At 39.1% G+C, this 19,233-nt stretch overlaps 1 protein-coding gene across 1 annotated transcript; it reads left to right on the top strand.

The window, feature by feature from the left end:
• Positions 1-239: 239 nt before the first annotated feature.
• On the top strand, positions 240-16,721 carry SHISA5 (shisa family member 5). The gene is made up of 4 exons (XM_009586179.1): positions 240-325; positions 12,854-12,969; positions 14,045-14,263; positions 16,211-16,721. Exons 1-4 carry the CDS (start codon positions 240-242, stop codon positions 16,288-16,290), a joined length of 501 nt encoding a protein of 166 aa, XP_009584474.1. The 3' UTR covers positions 16,291-16,721.
• The last annotated feature ends 2,512 nt before the right edge of the window (positions 16,722-19,233 follow it).

A 19,233-nucleotide genomic window follows, 5' to 3' on the forward strand; every position in this document is an offset into this window, starting at 1 on the left:
AGCGGAGCAACCCTTGTGCGCGGACTCGGTAGCCTTCAGCGAGCGGGGCCGTGTAAGCGGCATCGCCGCCGCCTCCGGGGGATGGCATGGTGCGGCGGATCCTCGGGGCCGTGCTCGTTCTCTGGCACAGCTGAGTGGAGCGCCCCACGTTGTATAACCTATAGATATACCTTTCTGCATTCCATACGCGGTAGGAAGGAAGCCTCGCTAGAGGCGCCTAATGGTAGCGCTGCCGAGGTATGCGCCAGGACATCGATGTGAAGAGGGTAAATGAATGTCTGGGATCCTTGGCCTCTTTTGACCCTTCCACAAGGAAGGGGCTGATGTAACAACTACTTTGGAGGAGGGATGCCCCTTCTTTGCTAGGCTGTTGGAGCTGTCTTACGTATCTTCAAGTGCGTGGTTCAAGTACAGCAGGTGTGAGCATCATCTTGCAATCAGCGTTCACTCCTGATGCATTTTTAGTAGAAAGATGTGGAAAAAACCTTCCATTTCCCATCTTTGGGACTGCAGAGATATTGAATCTGCTGGAGTAGTAAAGGTTAAATATAAAGAAGTAATAAATATGTCTTTTCCATGCCAGCAAGCATAGTTATTAAAAAGCACAGAAAATGAAAGAATATAGGCTTTTAACAAACAAACAAAACCGAAAAAACCTGCACAATTTTTAAAGGAATTGTAACCAAGGCCCACAGTCCACAAAGGTGTATTTGTAAATTAAAACATTTAGGAAGTAGCAGCTAAGTGGCTTTAATTATCTTTGTTTTCAACTCTGGAATGTCTAAAAAGAGGATCATTGATGTCTCACCTTGAGAAAATGGGTCATTAGTGACTTCTCTTTTTTCTTTCAATTACATTACAGCTTTGAAAAATTCATGTGTTGTGCAAGGACCTAGACTTAACATCAAACTTACTTTGTGGTTAGGCAGTTTTAATAGAAAGATGGTAATTATTCATAGAAATATTGCCCTTGAAAAGCCACCCGGATGTGATTCCAGAGAAAAACCACATCCCAGAACTTCCCAAAGAGACTGATGACTTTGAGTGTCCAATTTAATGTGTTTCAACATCGGGAATGAAAGTGAGTAGGACTTCGTGTGACTGCAGTCAGTGTGACACCAAGTAGGTTTTGGTTTCATTTCAGACTTTGCCCAGGTTTTTGTGTAGTGTGTTGGGGTTTTGGGTTGGTTGTTTTTGTTTGGTTTTGTTTTTTTTTTTAAAACCAAGCAGTAAGCTGTATTCCTTTTGGAAGAGTTGGCTCTGGTTTCTGCTTGCAAGGTATACTCCACCCTCTCGCTCCATGCCAATGTCTTTTAAAAGACAAATTTTACATTGTTTTCTTGATGACTGTGTTTACTTAATACTTTACTGTGCGGAGAGGAGGGCTAATGTCAGTTGAGATATTTCTTTGCATCTCCCAGCAAGATGAGCAGAGTCCTTGAACAGTTTATAACAGGAGAGGCAACAAAGGGCGACTTCCTTTGGTGCCCTGTTCTTTCTCAAGAGTTGCAAATACTACCTTTGACATTGCTCTTTAAAAGGAGGAGGTGATGGTTTCCTGGCATTAAGAGTCAGTAAGCATTTAGTTCCTCATTCTTGCATCGGGCTTATTCCTAGATCAAGTTACCACTCTGGCGCATTGCTCTTAAATCCTGGCTTTTTAAGAGAATTTCAGCTCTCTGAGGGCTTGTCACAAACTGCATGTGGACTTGCCACTGGGCTGAGTGAGCTGGGGTGTCTCTTCTCACTGCTTGGAAAACCTGCCACAATTACGCTCTAATTCTATGGGACAGTGTTAGGGAAGGGTTAGTGATGGTATGTATGTTCTTCCTTGTCTTGTCTAGCTGAGGATTTTTTAGTTTGCTTGTTCTTTTGCTTTTTTTGCTGTGTTTGTTCTGAGGTCTTCTGCAGAAGTGCAAGCAAAGCAGCAGTTTTTTAGTAGGTTTCTTTTTATTAGTATCCTTTAATGTTAATATCTTTCAGCATTTAGTATTGAGTATCAAGTGCTGTTGAGGCAGGGATGCAAGGCACTTTGGACAACCCTATTAAGTGCAGTTCACAGTGCAAGCAGTTCATGTCCTATAATCTTCTTTTGGACATTTTAAAGACAATAAATGACATTCCTTTGGAGTGTCTTAATAATGTGCTTTCAAGCACTTGGAAGCATTGTGCTTCCCAGAACACTGCATTTGGAAGCAAATGTAAGCATTTTAGGAAAAGTATAAAAGTCAGCGTTAACTCAGATTCAGGCTTTTTCCATTGTTCATCAATCCTTAAAGATCATCTGGAGCTTTTAGGTCAGAGCGTAGGCATAGGTTTTATACCATTAAACTTGTTAAATTTGCCACCGTTTTTCCTTGCATGTAAGATGACCATATGCAATTTCTACAATTTCTGCTTCTAGTGAATGAATCGTGGCAAGGATTTACTGCTGGAAGGTGTTTCACTTTTTTTTTCCCCTTTTAATTGGTTTACTGAATTTTCCTCTGCTTTGCTCTGGTTTCAAAGATGGATTGTGAGTAGTAAGGTTAATTTGGTTGTTTTTCCCCTTTCATTCTGCAGTACGTGGTAGTATTGCTTTAAGAAACTATGCAAAAAGCAGAGCTCTGATTCACTGGAACAGCAGTTGTCATGATTTGCATTGGTAACATGGTTATTTAGTCTTGATATGCCAATTTTCCAATAGTGACCCTTGCTGGAAAAGGAAATTAGATGACTCACATCCAGAATTCAACTAATTGTGAAGTATTTCAGTGTTTAAGGAGGTGGAGCAATTCAGAACATCTGTATCAGAGTTACAGAAGAAAATAATGTAGTTGGGGCAGCTGATTTCAGTCTTTCCAAATGGAAACAAAACTTCAAATTGTCTTTGTACACAGTTAATTGGACTCTGCTTCTGAATTGATTTCTGCCTTGAAGTTACAGCAGGTTGTGTAACAAATACAGTAATGCTTGAGAAAAGGCAGTTCATCCTGATGTGATGAGAAGAGGGAGGCAGAATGACAGTCTCCCTGGGAAGCCTCAGCTGGCAGAGACAGGACAGCCTTGTTAGACTGGGGATACGCTCATTTGGGTTTTGTCATGGGCTGATCAATGTGTTGCCTTGTGACTTCGTTCTCCTTTTGTGAAATGGAGAAAATCCATGTCATTCTGCCTGCCTTTGATTGAAATGCAGCATCTGCAATAGTCTGCTATGTGCGTAAGTTGGCAAAACCAGTAAATTTCTAACTGTGGAAGATGGGACTACCGTAATTTGCTGTCTCTCAGTTTAGATGTTTTTAAGCATATGCTTTCTCCATAGACAAGGTAAAAAGTACTGTGAAGTTGAACTATATCCCATTTCTCCTTCTTCTCCCCTGAAGTCAGGGACTTCAGTTCACAGGTGTATTTAGATGCTCCAGCATCTGTAATAGGTTGGCAATGATAAGAAAATAAATTAAGAAGATTATTCATTGGAAAAAAACTTCTAGAAATGTAAGCAGTCTCTAGTTAATGAACAGAGGATTTCTTTTCCAGTACTGGTCCTCAGCATTTTCTGTAAAAAATGAGTTAAACTGCATGCAGAGACCTTTCTGTAAGGCTTGCATTCAGACACAGGCTAATCTCATCAAGGAATGTAATTGTCTAGAAACAATTGAGATTTGGATTTGAAGCTATTTAAAAAATTGTTCTATGCTTTTTACTAGCCTGAAAAGTAAATACAAGCTTACACAATTTGTAATTGTAACTTGCATTATAGAGTGTTTGATTTTGTGTTTGCTGTATTCTCAATGAAGAAGCTACTTAAAGCTGACAAAGCAGTTGTGAGGTGCCTGTAATGGCTTCTCAGCTGCCTGCTTCAGGCAGTGGGCTTAATGCGTGTGCAGGTTCATTTACTCTGAAACCAAGATGGAAGGAGAGATTGAAAAATGCTGTCCTGGCTTGAGAGGCAGATGCGCATGGTTGGGTTAGCATGCTTTTCTAACTACAGAAGTTTCACAGCAAAAAACAAGACCACCTGGCCTAAACATGCAGCGACACAGCAAGATTAATCACTTGGATTATGTTCAGAAGTTCATTTTTCTGTGGGTGTGTACTTCATTGACTGTATGTACTTACTAGGGTAGAGTGTTCCTTCCTCTGTGGGCTTTGCTGTGCCTCTACACAGTGTAACTCTGAAAACAGTAAATTTTTAACATACAGGTTGACTCTGGAGAGAGCTTGTCAAAGCAGCCGCAGGGCGGGTAACCCTCAGAGAAGGGTCCTGTAGCCTGAGAAAGAATCCTTCCTTGAAAACATGGTTAAAAGACCGTGGTTGTTATTTAGTAGGATCTATGAAAATTTGAGCATGTGGGTTTCAAAGCTAGCTCCAATTCTGCCATTTCATATACTTCTATAAAATAGCCATGGCCTGAGGTGTAGCCAGATGTATTTGTGATAGATTGTGTTGTAGATGTATTATGGGAGGAGGAGAATAGATGTATTGGTATGGGAGGAGGAGCATGTCCTTAAATTGCCTAGCCTTTTAAAACTGCAGTTGTAGTGTCTTCTGTGAAATGAACAAATCAGTTTAATTTCAGGAAATTTGCAATTGTGCAAAGATTGGTCTTTTGACAAAGTTATTTTTATTAAAAACATTTTATACCATTCATTTTTAATGTGATAGTCCTCTCCATGTTTGCTAGCATGATCTCTGGCTCTCAATTCCACTGAGAGGTAAACTTAAAAACCTCTGTTTTTTAAGTTATGGAAGGAGCCAGTCATCAAAGTCACTTTTGTGACTTTTTTATGAAGGTCTTGTTAATGATGAATACCATTTAAAAGGAGAAGTAATGGTCAACCAGATGTGACCTCTATTGCAAAGGTCCGTTCTTACTTGTGCAGTGGTAGATTTTCCTTGATGATCCTCATTGTGCTGGATGAGTAATACTTCTCCCAAAGAGAGGGAGAGTGAGGCAGCATGTCAGTTCATGGTAGTATAGGATAATTAATTTACCTAATTTAAACTTTGCTCCTGCCTGAACACAGTGTTTCTGACTTATATATATGTGATCACCCACATGAATAATGTGGGTAGAGAAAAAGGTGTGTTTCATGTAAGAGCTGGGTTGTATGTTAGGCAAAGCTGGTAGGTGTGACGTAGTCTGAACTTTCTTCAGTTGCAGTTTCGGTGTGTTTGGCAAGTCATACACCAGGTTGCAATTTGCCAGAAAAAATCCTTTTTAAAAATTTTATTTAAAATTTCAACTCTTTAGCCAAGTTAGTTGCTAATTAGTTGCTTAAATCTGCTTTCTAGAATTAGTATGGTATTGGCAGTAGCAAATTCACGGTATTGCAGTTGTTGTTTATGTGGGGAAAATTTTCTGTGGTGCTTAATTTTTTTCAGTTAAGCTTGTTGTATTAATTCAGTTAACCATTTCGGAAAAATCCCTCCCATTGCCTTTATGTTGGTCCCAAATTTTCATTGGGGTGAGGGGTGACATCCTGTATAGTTGAACTGGGCCTCTAACGGTAGGAGGGGAACTGACTTATTTTGTTTGCCTTAAATATCTCTGCCTATAATCAATCTACATTCTCTTTTTGCCACTAAAGGAGCATTTTAAATTTATTTATCATCTGTAGAAGCAAGTGCTTTGTATTGTGTTTAAGGACAGTTTTTATGCTAAGGGTCCAATGGATTGTCTGAACTTGTCTGGTGGCCTGCATGAAGCTGCAGTGTTCATTCTTGCACTGTTGGTGAAAGACTTCAGCCCCTCTGAATGCAGCTCTGACTTTTCCCCTTGTTACATGCGTGTTTTTACTGTGTCAGTTACCTATAGCAATTATTCTCAAATGTCTACAAAGTCTACAATAGTAGACTTCCTGGGAAACTTCCCTGGAAAATTATATTTTTAGTATGCATTACAGAGGAATTTATGTAAATAGACATATTTAGTACAAGTGAACTGTTTATAGACCAAGAGATGCTTGTATGCATCTTCCACAATAACCTGTTGGATCCGGGTGTCAGATGTCTGAGTAAAGCCACAAACTCCAGGAAGTTCCCTCCCTCCTGCTTTCTCGTGTAGGCTAAGAACTTGTTGTGCTAAACTTGTTACATGTTACTTGAAAAAATAGAGAAGTTAGTGTCTTTTTAAAAGGTAGTAATTAACTTTGCTTCCAGAAGGTCTTCGTGTGTTAAATTCAAGTTTATTATTTTGGGCTTGAAGTAACCCACATCAGCTTCCTATTTGAACAAATAGAAAAAGGACCCATTCAGTACAGATTTAGCAAACTTTTTCTCAAAAGACTTTTGCATTCTTTTTCTATAACACTTTTGCAGTTGCAGGGCTTCTTGGCTTACCATGGCATTATTGTTGTTGCTTTAATATTGGCTCACATGCCAGAGCTGGTTTGGCTGATGCTAAGGGTCACTGGGCTGTGCTCAGCTGTGTAGGTTTGTCCTGACTTCAGGGATGTAGCTGCAGGGAAGCAGAGGTGTCCCAGGGATTGTTTCGGGGGCTCCTGCTGTGAACTTTCAGTCTTTTTGGGGGTACCCAGAAAGAACTGTGGAAAGTTGTGATAAGTTTTAGTGGTTTTCAGTGGCAGTTAATCTGTATCCATGCTAGAGCAGTTTAGGAGTTTACTGTTAGTGATGACTTGAGCTGGTACCGCACTGGTGGGTTAGCCAAAATGAGATGAAACCAGTTTCTTCATGTTAGGGAACTGTATGTGGGCAGGACCCTAGGAGGGACACTCTCAAGTGCTAACTTGAGTTAACATTTGTCTGAAAGACCAATGCAGACATCACAGTTCCAGTCCACGCTTCACTGCATTGCATAGCTTATAAAATGACTTAGCAGTTACTCAAATCTGCCAGTCTGATGAAACTATCAAGATTTCGTAATTGTGAAACCACGCTATTCAGGGTGAGTCTTAAGTTGCCTGTGGCCCAAACAGGAATCGCTGGGCCCTTGTTTCTTAGAGACTTCCTGGCTGTGTAGAGATCTCGTTGTGGGGAGGTGGTCTCCCTGTGGGTAAAATGGCTGGAGCAGGCCATGGCTGGCATCAGCAATTAGTGTGATTGCACCTGGACTATGAGGCTTAACTATATGGTATGTATTTTGATTGTCTGCAAGGGCTGAAGCTCCTGTGGGCCAAAACCCAGCTGTGCTAAAATAGGCTGGTCAGTCAGTCAGAGTGTTAAAGCCATGCTAATGTTTTCCTGTGAGTATTAACCTCACAGAAGTTTGCTTTTTGTGTAATAGTAAATGGGTTTTTTGAGTCTCTAGCAAATTGGTTCTTATGTTTTGAATCTTCATGCTAAAATATTAAACTGAGGAAGTGCATTGTTTGTAAAGTTGTAAAAACTAATCCCTCTGAAAGGTTCTTGGGAAGTCATATTGCTTTATCTTTTTTAAAAAAAAAAAAAGTTTGTCCTTTATTTTCCTGTTAAGCTTTGGAGGCAGTATGTGGCATTGTATAGCTATGACCAAAATGTTGGACTTAGGAAAGCATCATAGTCTGGGGACTTGTTTGGTCGTGCCCTGTACCTGAGTCAGTGAAGTCTGGAATTTACCATTCTGTCACATTTCTGGGAACTGTATCCTTTTCTGGAGCAGCAGAGAATGATATGGATATACTCATTTTTTTCTTAGACTTTTAGGAATGGCTTAAATTATCTTCTGAAGTCTTTCCAGACCACCCTGTGTTACAGCCGTAACTCAGTATTTGTAAATATTTGTGTTTAAAACCATCCACGCCTTTGAAAAGGGCCCTGCCAACATGTTTCTTGTAGCATGCAACAAATCTTGGAACAGATTAAAACTTGCGAAATAAATAGGCTGCTTAAACTAATTTTTTAGAACTAGGTGGTCTCGTTGTTGTTCATTTGGGTATTTTTTCTTTTTTAAAGACAAAAGTTGCAGGGTGTCCCATTGTCATGAATGCATAGGTATGCAAAAACTTTGTTTACAGCAGGGTTTACGAAATGTTACCAACTTAAGTGATTCAAAATACTAAGGAGGTTTAAAAATATGTTGCTGGAATTGAAACTTGGACATTTTAAAAGGCCTTAAATACACTCAAAGCATTTTACTTTTTTTTCCACTTGACAATGTTTAAGATTGAGATCTCCGATATAAACAACAACTGCCTTGAGGATTAACTTCTACAAATAGTACTATTTAGATCCTGGGTTTGACATTTTAATATGTCCATTGCGTCTCATTCAGTACCAAAAGGGGTAAACCAGGCCCTAATCACATAACTCCCTTTATGTGAGCTGATATATATTTTGAATAATTAGACAACTTTAAAAGTAAGGAGAGTCTGTGAGGTATGCTCATTACACATACAATTTAGTGCTTTCCAAAGGTGAGAGAATAGGGGTAGAAGTGGAGTAGGGCAAGAAAGGAGAGAGGTGGTGGTAGGAAAGGGCAGGGAGTCGTCTCTTCATATTTACTTTCCCATGGATTTTATGAGAAGTTGCAGTTTATCGTTGCTGCAGTAAAACTGCTATTAGGTTTGGTTTTGTCCTCAATTTTGTTTTCTATTAAGTTATTGGCAAAAGTTAGCTTTTATGTGAAGAGGAGGAAGCAGGAAATGGCAGTGAATGAGCTCAAGCTGTTTATAGCAGTGTGTGCTTTATTTAGAGACTATGGTATATATAATGTGGGAGTCTGGAAACCTGTGTTCAAACTGTGATGCCAGCAGAGCATTCTAATCTGGTGCAGTGGCCACCCTGATTTCTGCACGCTGACATTTGTTTGCAGAATGCAGGGGGTAAGGTGTGTTGTTTGGTTTGGGTTTTGTTTGATTTTTTTTTTGTTTTTCTTTTTTTTTTTTTTTGCTTGGTTAACCATTCAGGGGAAGAATATTTAAGCTACAATCCCTCATGTCTATTCTTTTTCATTTATGTATAATGCTAACAGTTGGTAATTAAATGTGAATATATTTTTTCCAAATATTTTCAGAGTCCTTTTAGGCAGATTCGTCAAGTGAAAGCAATTAAATGAAGCAATAGTTTTGTTTAAGAAAGGAGTATAGGCTTTCTGGAGTTAGCACACTGCAAGAGCGTCTTTATATAGCGTCTGGAATATCTTGTCTCCTGAAGCTTAGACAGTTCACTGAGTGAAGTATACTGAGCACCATTCTGGCTTCACTTGAGTAGCATCTTATATTAGTGGTAGCCTTCCTGCACTTTTTTAGTAGTTTTACTAGTGGGATGTTACTGAATATTCAGGAAGAAGTGCTCAGGGCAGTATTCCTTGGGCAGTAAAAGGACAGACCTTATTACAGTAAGGTAGTGCCTGACCATTCAGATATTCCGAAAGAGTATTGCTAGTTTTGATTATCAATAGAAATCCTTAGGAAAAAAGTTATTTTTTAAGAGCTCCAGTGTTGAAAGAGGGTGTTGATGCTGTTGCAAGTTCATAGCACATACTGTTTTGTTTTCTGTAAATGTCACGCTACTTTCTGCTGTTTCAAGACATTAGTCTGCATGAGCCCAAGCACTGGCAGGAAAATTACGCTTCTGCTGTAAAGTAGGTGATAAAAATGCCTACGGTAATCCAGTTGTGTACATTCCTTAGAAAACTCTGGGAAGAACTAACTCCTGTCTGTAATTTCACTCACTGGGCTGTTTCTGAAGGCTTATAATTTTGGTGTGTAGTACTCAGACAGTATTTCAGTGGGTAGAACCGAATCACAGTGTTTACACACACAAACACAGAACTGCCCTCCAAAGTGTGTACACCTGACACACCTATACTTTAAATATGTGTCTCCATTTGGCTCTTTAGAAGATGTATGCAAAATGTCATCATGCCGTGGTCGTGTCATTTTGACAAAGACACAGACAAATGATGAAAATGCAGAGGGTGTCTCCAACAGCTTGGTGAAAATAAGGATATGGTGGGGTTTTTTTCCCTGAGCTTTGCTTTTGTCACTTTCCTTATCAGAGGTAGTAAATATGCAGTGAAGTATGTGCTTCAGTGAGCAGAAAACTTTATTAAAAATAAGCATATGAAGCCCATGCTTCAAACTGACCAATGTTTATCTGTTGGTGGCTGGCTTGGCTGCAGATGGGCTTGTGCTGTTTTCTCTCTTGTCGTATCAGAACTGAATTTGGTTGTGAAAGATAAGAGCTCTCTGCCAGTTTCCTGCTGTGCTAGTTTATTTACGATGAGTAGATCTTTCTCCACTTTGTCTATTTTCTCCATTTCTTAGGTTTCCTTGATTTTGCCCAGCCTTTGCTAAAGCTCAAAGAAGTTCATTGTCTGTAGAAGTAAAGAATTTTAGTTGTCTTTGTCAGGCCTAATCTTTCCTTGACACAAGGGCTTCTTTTCTTAGCATGGTTCACTAGCAAAAAAGTTGGTGGGTTTTTTTCCTTCTTTACTGGGGAAAAAGCCCAAGGAAGAACCTTGAAGACTCTTTTCCTTTGTTGTCTCTGCTAATGTTGCTTGGTAATAACTGTGTGTAATGGAAATGTTAACTTCCCTAGTGAGAGGGCTTTCTCAGGGTTGATACAGAAGTGGGAACAAGAGCAAGGAAAATCCTGTTGGCGCACTACAAGTAGCAGTAATTATAGTTAATGTTTGACTTGGAGTTTCTAGAGGTGTCCGTAGTTTGTCACAGGCATTCATGCTATTTCTTGTGAACATTGCAGTCAAGATGGTTAAGTCTAATGTATGAATCCGTTGTCCACACTTGTCTCTCTCTCTTATCCAGTGTATATATGAATTTATATAATGAGTATCTAGTAAGGACCCTGTATAATTAATCTAAATTCCACAGGTCACTCTTAAATCTAATCCATTTCTGCATACACAAGTATTCAGCTTGTGTTTTCAAACTGACTTGATGTGTGTTTGCTGTTGGCCTTATGGACAGGAGGCAGCCCCTGTTTCAGGATGTGGTGGTATTGTGTATGTTATCTCTCCCCCAAACCCTGCCCCTTGAAAGTGCATTTGTATCTTCCTTTTTATACCAGGCTTGAAAGAAATGGGATTTTTGGATGGAGATGAGCTGGCTGTGAACTTACTGTGCTGAAGTGAAACTAACACTCCTGAGGATGGGGGGAGCACTTAAAAGCGGCATGGTTAGAAATACATTTGCATGTGCAAGTCAGCGTATGAAAAACATTCTGTGAAGGTGCAAATAAACGTGACAAAGCATGCATGCATCTTTACGTTTTGCAGCTGTGTTGCAATCATCTGTTTGCTTTCCTGGCAGTTTCTGGCATGACTTCTGTGACTTCAGGAACTGCAGCAGTTCCTGCTTCCTGTTTTACATGTAAATGCTTAGGTACAGTGACCGTAGGCAATCAACAGTATTAGATTTAGTACTTGGGGAGTAAATCCATAGTGTTCTACAGTACTTCACAAAATCAATGCACAAGTTAGATACAGTTACAATTAAAATTGTTGCTCAGATTCTTGAAAAGGATTTGACCCAAGTTTTTTCTTACAGCTGTTGTAGAAACAGAATAAAATTGATGGAACCGCTATTAGGGGGGAAAAAAATGCATTTTACATTGAACCTGTTTTATTTGTCAATGCTTATGTTCAGTGTCCAGCTTATTGAGGGTTAAGTTGTTCTAGAAGACTGAGGTGAGGTCTTCCAAATTTGGGCTAGGGATAGAGCATTTTGCATTTTTTTTGTCAGTGATTTAACTTTCCAGTGTCGTTGATACTCAAAAACAATTTTCACATACGATGGCCGTTTGGTAGCCAAGCGAAAATTGCTGGAGGTTCTGGAGATGTGTCATTTTGTTTAAAGCTGTTAACAGGAAACTGAGCAGGAAAAAAAATAGAGTTCTGTAGCCAAAATCTCTGTGAAGAAGCAAAAACAGGATGGATGTAAAATCAGCTCTCTACTCATTATTTTAGAGCTTGTTCATTAAAACTGACTTCCTGCAATTGTTCCCAAAACTGATGCATGGTGCATTTTTTAAGAAATAAAAATGCTGGAGACTTTGGCTTCTGTGGAAGAAGGGCTTTATTGATTTCAGGCAGTGGGAAACAGATCATGTGAATTAACACTTAAAAGGGAATTGTCACTAGACATTTAATGCTTTACAGTGTTACTTTTTCTTCCCTGTGTGATAAACAGAACTTATAAACAGTCATCTCCGGAAGCTTTATGTCTGCCTCCATCATTTGGTACTCATCACAGAGATTAAAGCTGGGGTAATCTTTGGCCTTTCCGTACTCGTTTTGGTGGTTTAGGCAGTGTTTCTGTCTCCTATAATGTAGCATAACATACTTGCTGTTGCAGTAAAGTTGGCAGAATTTCAGATCTTCCAAACCATGTGAAACGTGGCTTCTAAAACAACTGTTTACAAATGCCAAGGAACCTGCCAAGAATCTGCAGCGTGGAGAGGTCTGCTCAGTACCAAGATTGTCTTGAGATTGGGCCTGGGAGGTCTTACGAATGTGCGAAGAACTTGCTGTCACCCTGAAGTCTGGGGTGCTTCATTTCAGGCATGCCTACCTGTGTGTTCAGAGCAGTCAAGTAATGCTTGGAAAAGTCATCAAACTAGTGATTTTGAAACCTTATCACTGTAACTTTTTGGAATATGTAAAGGGACACACAGTTGCACTAAAATAACAAGAATGGCAGTCACACTAAAATGAGAGGGACCAAAGACTCGCGTTGGGTCCTTTTCATGCCCAGGGGAGCACACTCCTTGGTAGGGGTTGGTCAGCTTCCACTGATTTAGCAGACCTGATCTCACGTAGCGCTGCATTTGACAGTTGTTTCTTATTCAAATGCATGAAGTAGTAAGAGTAACAGACTGGAGGAGGAGCAACATGTTTCCTACAGGTTAGGTTAAAGAGTAATAAATTTGTGTGAAAGGTTCTTACTACTTCTGGTGGTATCTTTCTTGCAGTTTTGGAACACTTGTTGCGATTGGAATTACTCTTTTTGCGGTGATTGTAATTACTATTATTCTGTGCCTCACCTGTTCGTGTTGCTGTTTGTATAAAGCATGTCGAAGACCACGGCGTAAGTATCTGTATATATTTATTTTCTTTTTCATGTCTTTGAACAAGACTTTCTTCCCCACTCCCCCCCCGCCCCCAGCCCGGAACATTGTGTTCCTGTAAAAGGTAAAAGTAATCTTGCCTTACCTCTCTGCTACAAAAGTTGCAATACCTAAATATTAAAAATAAGCATTTAAGCTGCCTCAGAACGTGAAGTTGCAGAGATGTTTTGGAATACTTTTTAAGCATTTAGAAGTTCACTTTCCCTGCCCCCCCAAATGTGTTGATTTTGGGTTTTTTTGAGGGGTTTGGTTGGGGTTTTTTTTGTTTGTTTAGGTAAGCAGGGGGTAGGATGAAATTTTAAATTTTTCCCAGTCTCTTAAAAATATACCTGAAAAATACACCAAAGGCCCAGGACTGCAGCCGTGCAATCTTGAGCAAAGTCTATAATTGTAGCATAAAAACAAATTATTACAGTTTGTTAGAAAGTGTTAATACTCCCTTATTCCAATAAGAGGCACGAACCAATGATCCAATGTTAGCTCCTACAAAAATCAATTACTTAATGTGTATTTGCCTTTCTGACTGTTACTTAGAGAAAGACATACTAACACATGGATGTGTTAGTGTGTAGACCACACACAAAAGGAAACTTTTTTGGGCAATCATGGTAGGAAGCTCCTTACCTAATAAAGGAGATCTTTATCACCTTAATCCTTAAAAGCAGATAACATTTAAAAATGCGTAGTTTTTCCAGTCTCACACCAAATGTTAGATAATTTGGCTGCAGGGTTGAGTTCCTAGTTTTTGAAGAGTCCAAGAAAAAAATTCATTGCTCTTTGTGGTTGAGAAACAAGCAGGTAAGTTGGCTGCTATCCCAGCGTGTGAAGGCTCTCATTACCACGGAGATCAATAGAAGGGTATTTAGAGGCATACATTTCTAAATCTGTTGTGAAACTTGGAAAATGAAATTACCCAGATTTTGTAGTGAGAAATTGATCTTAAGAGAGAATGTTTTTTACATCACTGTTGTTGGCTGTCCCAGGTGATCTCCTGAAACCACCAGCACTAACCATATTCCTTTTGCTTGTTTGTAGCTGTTGTGACCACCACTACTTCCACTACAGTGGTTCACGCTCCCTATCCCCAACAACAGGGAGTGCCACCCAACTACCCCGTAGCCCCGTATCAGGGATATCAGCCTGTGGCTATCCAGCCACAACCGGGAATGCCGGTAGCACCGTACCCTGCACAGTATCCTCCCCCTTACCCCATGCAGCCATCAGGACCCCCAGCTTATCATGAAACTGTGGCAGGTAAGGCAATGCTGGGTGTTTCTTCATCTCTTAAATAGCTTAAAGAGACAGTTGCATTGGAGCCAATCTTGTATTATTTACGTTTATTATTTTCTATGACTATATTAATGTAAGCGTAAACAAATTATGTAAAAACTCAAGTGATGGTGGATGCTGTAATTCACCCTTGCTGAAGTTTTCCCATCACCATTTCTATGTTAAGCATTGCAAGAGGAGATGTAGCTGGAGCTGTATTGACAAAGTTTGGTGGTATGTGGGACTATCAGTGGATCCAGTAGAATGTTTTACTAATTTAGTTGAAACTTCATATTAAAATTGAAGTCCAATTAACATGTGTGTAGTAGTTGGGTGTTTCTACTCTTTCTAATCTACTATTTGCTAGATATTTTAATCTATACACAGATGGCATTTTCTAGTAGTTCGTCGCTACATTTATAGAATAACAAGTTTCTGATCAACTTCAGACAAGTTTGCCGATGACTAACAGTTATAATTATTGGAATCTTTTTTCTTCTGCTTTCCTTCTTTCACAGCATTGTTTTCATGCAGCTTTGTTGTTGCTATTACTAATTCCTACTTCTGCTCTTAATAGCTGTTCTCTGAACAATTGGCTCCTGGCTGTTCAGAGGGGCCAAAATTAGGCTGTTATCTGTCCTAGGATCTTCAAGCCCTCTTACAAACCACACTGTTCATCCTTCTAAGTAACAAGCAAAGTATAGTCCCGAATAGTATATAATGCCCTTAGAAAGTAACTCTTTCATGTCAACTCAAATATAAAATGTCTGTTCATCGTCTTAAGCATTTGTAAACCAGTTAGAAATTGTACATACAATGCGCAAAACAGCTCCGCATGTAAAAACACTGACTTTGGCAGGCCTGTTGACTTTATTTTTCTGTTGTAAACTCTGAAGAAGCTGTGGGTTTTATGGGATTACCCCGAAGTGCTTTGGCTTCACCTTTATCATGTGAGGGAGACAATAAACTAGTTATTTTACTTCTACTCTCTAGTTTCTCAAACTGTTGCTGGTTTTTAAGTTCTTAAAATATTTTTTTTTTCTGGGAAAATCTCAAAGCACTTTCCATGTTGCCAGCTGACAATGCCTCAAAATGAGAGCTCTCTCCTTTATTTCTCTTGTCTATTAACCAAGGGGCAGTCTCTTAATTAGGTCACATGCAAGGGAGAGAATACCTGCTCTGTCACACAGGAGCTAAACCCACTCACTTTACAAGATCAGCAAAAGATAACCACACTTACACATTCCAGGGATCTGATCAGGTGCTGCATTATTTGAACTAACTTGTGTTATTTGACAGACCTGAAAATGAAGGTGCTGCTTGAGAGCAGCTTGTCTCAGAATACTAGGAAATAAGGATATCTTCTGAGTGATATACATCTAGTATATAAATCAAACTCTTTAATGTGCTTGGTAGCAGTGGGACACTTTTTTCCCTTTTTTATTTTAATTTTTTAATTAACTCTGTGACACATTTTCCCTGAAGGAATCCTAAGATGCTTTCTCTAGTCCTTTTTCTTTTGCCCAGTGGTTTATTTTCACTTCTTGGCATACTGTCAGGTATATCTTGTTGTTTGTGTTTCTCTGACTTCCACTGGCTGTTTTTTTGGACCAGATCTGTTCCTTTTTTTTTTTTTTTTTTTTAGACTCTGCTCTCCCCTGAAGGCTAACCATGTGCTTGTGGCTGCCATAATACACATGTACACTCAACCATCAAAAAAAAAAAAACCCACAAAACCACAGGTTTTTGTGATCTTACTTTCGAAATGCGGATGCTTTATGAGTTAGCACAAACTATTCTCAAGTCCAATTAAGATGCTAGATAAGTTGAACTTCTTAACCGTGCGCTCAAAACAGAAGTTGCTATTATAGATGTAGAATTCAGAATGTAAATTTTATAAATCTGTTTTTTTCTTGTGTTTTGCTTTTGCAGCTGGTGCTGGAGCACCTTACCCAATCAGCCAGCCCCCTTACAACCCTGCTTATGTGGATCCTCAGAAGCCCACCTATTGAAAAGATCTTCTACTATGCTTCTGCATACAATACTTTTTAAAGTATAATTTGTGCTGTTTACACCGTGCAACTGTAGTATATTTTTCTGGACGACAGCAATCTTTTGTCTAAGTAAAGTGAAAGTTAATTCAGTATCTTTTTTTTAAATGCTTTGAGTAAGAGGAAGGAGTATTTTTCTTGCAGAAGTTGTTAATTTATACCTCAAGCAAATACAAAAAGAGATTTTGTTCTATATACAATGAGAAAAGCATGAAGGAGTACTTCAGAAATAAGAACCACAGTAACATTTGCTGTGCAATAATTTTGAAAGGAATGGTCTAATATGAGCATTATCAAACACCCAAAGCTGTAGCAATCTTTTGCACAGTATTAAAACATAAAAACTTAATCTCTAAGAAACTACCTGATATATGTTATATATGTTCTGCCTGTTTTGAAGCTACTATTGTTAGGTAACCTACAATGTAATACATTTCATTTACCATTCAAAAGGGAATTTTCCTTTTTTGAAACACATTTGCCTTCAGTAAGGGGTGGCAAACCACATTTAATTGTCTTTGGACTAGTTGCCTTTTTCTGTGCTAAATAGCATGAGTTGATAATTTCCTTGTTTTCTTTTCCCAATTTTGAGGCTTAAAAACTGTGCCTTCATTGGGTGTTTTGTCGGGCCATTTTAATTTATAGCTAGAAGTAAACAACAAAACCAAACTCTCTGCCACTTAGTAGAACAAATAGATCAAAAGCTGAAAACCTGAGAATTCTTCATAAAAATTATTGGACAAGTCTTTGTTGTCCAAGTATTATTGGACAAGCTTACTTAAGTCGTATGTTGTTGATGAGTATGGAAGAAAAATTAGCACCTTAATCATATGTTAAGCAGAAGTACTTGCCAGTGTTCAGTCTTGCCTCATCACAGGGAAGGAATTTATTTTACAGGAGAGATGGGATGTCAGAAGTAGATTGGGGGTTTAAGTGCTTAGGGTTTATCACTGTCTGTCTCTAGTGGTAGTGGGAACTGTAGACATCAGGAACCTAGGAATGATAGATCTTTATAAACTGTCTGCATTTGAATAATAGTATGCAGGGGGGATAAGAAATCCCAGCCCAACACACACTAGAGATGAAACCTCCCTTTTGTCTTCAACATTCCCATAAAGCTGAGCAGAGAACGAGAAGTCAGGGAAAGGAAGAGTGTTAGGATTTGGCCACAGCGAGGTAACGTATCTTCAAGAATGTAGTGCTTGCAGTCATGAAATGTCTTGAGACATCCTCATGACTGTTACCAGTGTTTGCAAGGCTTTTGGTTCTATGCACCTTGTGTTGATCAAATGAATCACGATTTTTTTAGTGTCCTCTACAATTCTGTCTTTTCTAACATTGAAATACAATTTTTTATTCCTCAGTAGAGCAATCTAGTCTGTTATACATATCACTGTGACATAATTAGTGAAATAATTTTGACATATCTCATATAATGATTTTCCTTTTTTAAAGAGGCCATTAAACCATTTGTCCTATGATGCTACATTTGGGTTATATTACTGTTTGAAAAACATTGATGGTGGCATTGTTTTACCTCATATGATAAATGGAAACTGCTGCTGTCAAAGGCAGCCTTATTTCTCTTCCTGATTTTTGAGTCTATTTCTGGTTATTCCAGTTCTTTTTTCAAGAAAGTCTTCAGGGCATTTCAGAAGAAACTTGTAGAAAGTTTTTAGCATTGGGATTCGTGATAACCTATGACCCTCTGTTACACCTCTCTAAGTGTTGAAGTTAATAGCATGAAATGGTGCCAAGAGGCACTCACAGAGCATGCATGCCCTGTATCTGTGTGTTCCTCCTCTTTCCTGCCTTGTAAGCCGAGAAATTGGGCAATGCTTCATTACACTGTTAGGAGTTATGTGAGAACAACCAAAAATGGACAGTGTCTCCTGTATGGAGGATGAAGTGTTTCCCTAGAAATCTGGAATTTTTATGTGTGGGAGGGCACTGAATAACTGCAGAAATAATTCCCTTGCTATAGATCTACCCCTGTGTGTTTATTCATATAGGAGGAGGGCAGAGACTATTCCAGCACCTTTGTAAGCCAGCTGCCTGGATGGAGTCTGGCTGGTGAGATGCAGCCAGCAAGCACAGCTGCTGTGCAGCTCTCGGAGCACAGGTACAGCGTCCTAGTGTTGAGCTTTGTGAGGTTGTTACTCTGCACAGCTCTTCCTTTCCTCCATCTGATGTGACAAAGCGTACAGTTCGTGGCAGTGTTATGGTTATGTTTTGGTTACGAAAGGAAAATCTGCAGTTTCATGAGAAGTCGGCTCAGTCATCTGCCATCATACCTAAGTAAAAGATAGTAGGAAAGTAAAGTGGCAACAATAATAGAGGTCCCCAAATCTGAAGTTTTGGTGTAGATGATGTACAGACCAAATAAATTGCCCTGAACACCACTGTATGTGGAGCAGTGGGAGGAGATGAGGGGATAGGGTTAAGGAGCCTGAAAATTTACACGTTTCCTTTAGTGAACATATGCTAATGATCACTACATACAAGTGAAGAGACGAATCATTAATATACAAGGAACTACTTTAGTAGTAGTATTACTACTTCAGATACAACACTCATTAAAAGAAGAGAAAATGGTCCACTTACCTCACTTCATAAGTGGAGCACTTAATCAGATCTTTTCTTATTGTTAGTGCATTAATCTTCATTAACAGTAAGGCATAGGACCAAATTTTATTTAGTTGTTGCCATGCAACCTGTTGAAACTGGTTTTCATATAGTTAAGAGAATGGGATGGTTATAGAAAAGATGGAGAAGTTGATCCATAAACTTTTAGTTTAAGCACTGCTGATGTGTCAGTCCAAGTAGCTCTTGCCTTCATGTCAAACTAGTTATCCACAGTGCTGTAGGGGAGGGGGAATGGAGTTAAAATTTTAAATATTGAAA

Source organism: Fulmarus glacialis, unplaced genomic scaffold (assembly GCF_000690835.1).
Source record: "Fulmarus glacialis isolate BGI_N327 unplaced genomic scaffold, ASM69083v1 scaffold36969, whole genome shotgun sequence".
Classification (NCBI taxonomy): Eukaryota; Metazoa; Chordata; class Aves; order Procellariiformes; family Procellariidae; genus Fulmarus; species Fulmarus glacialis.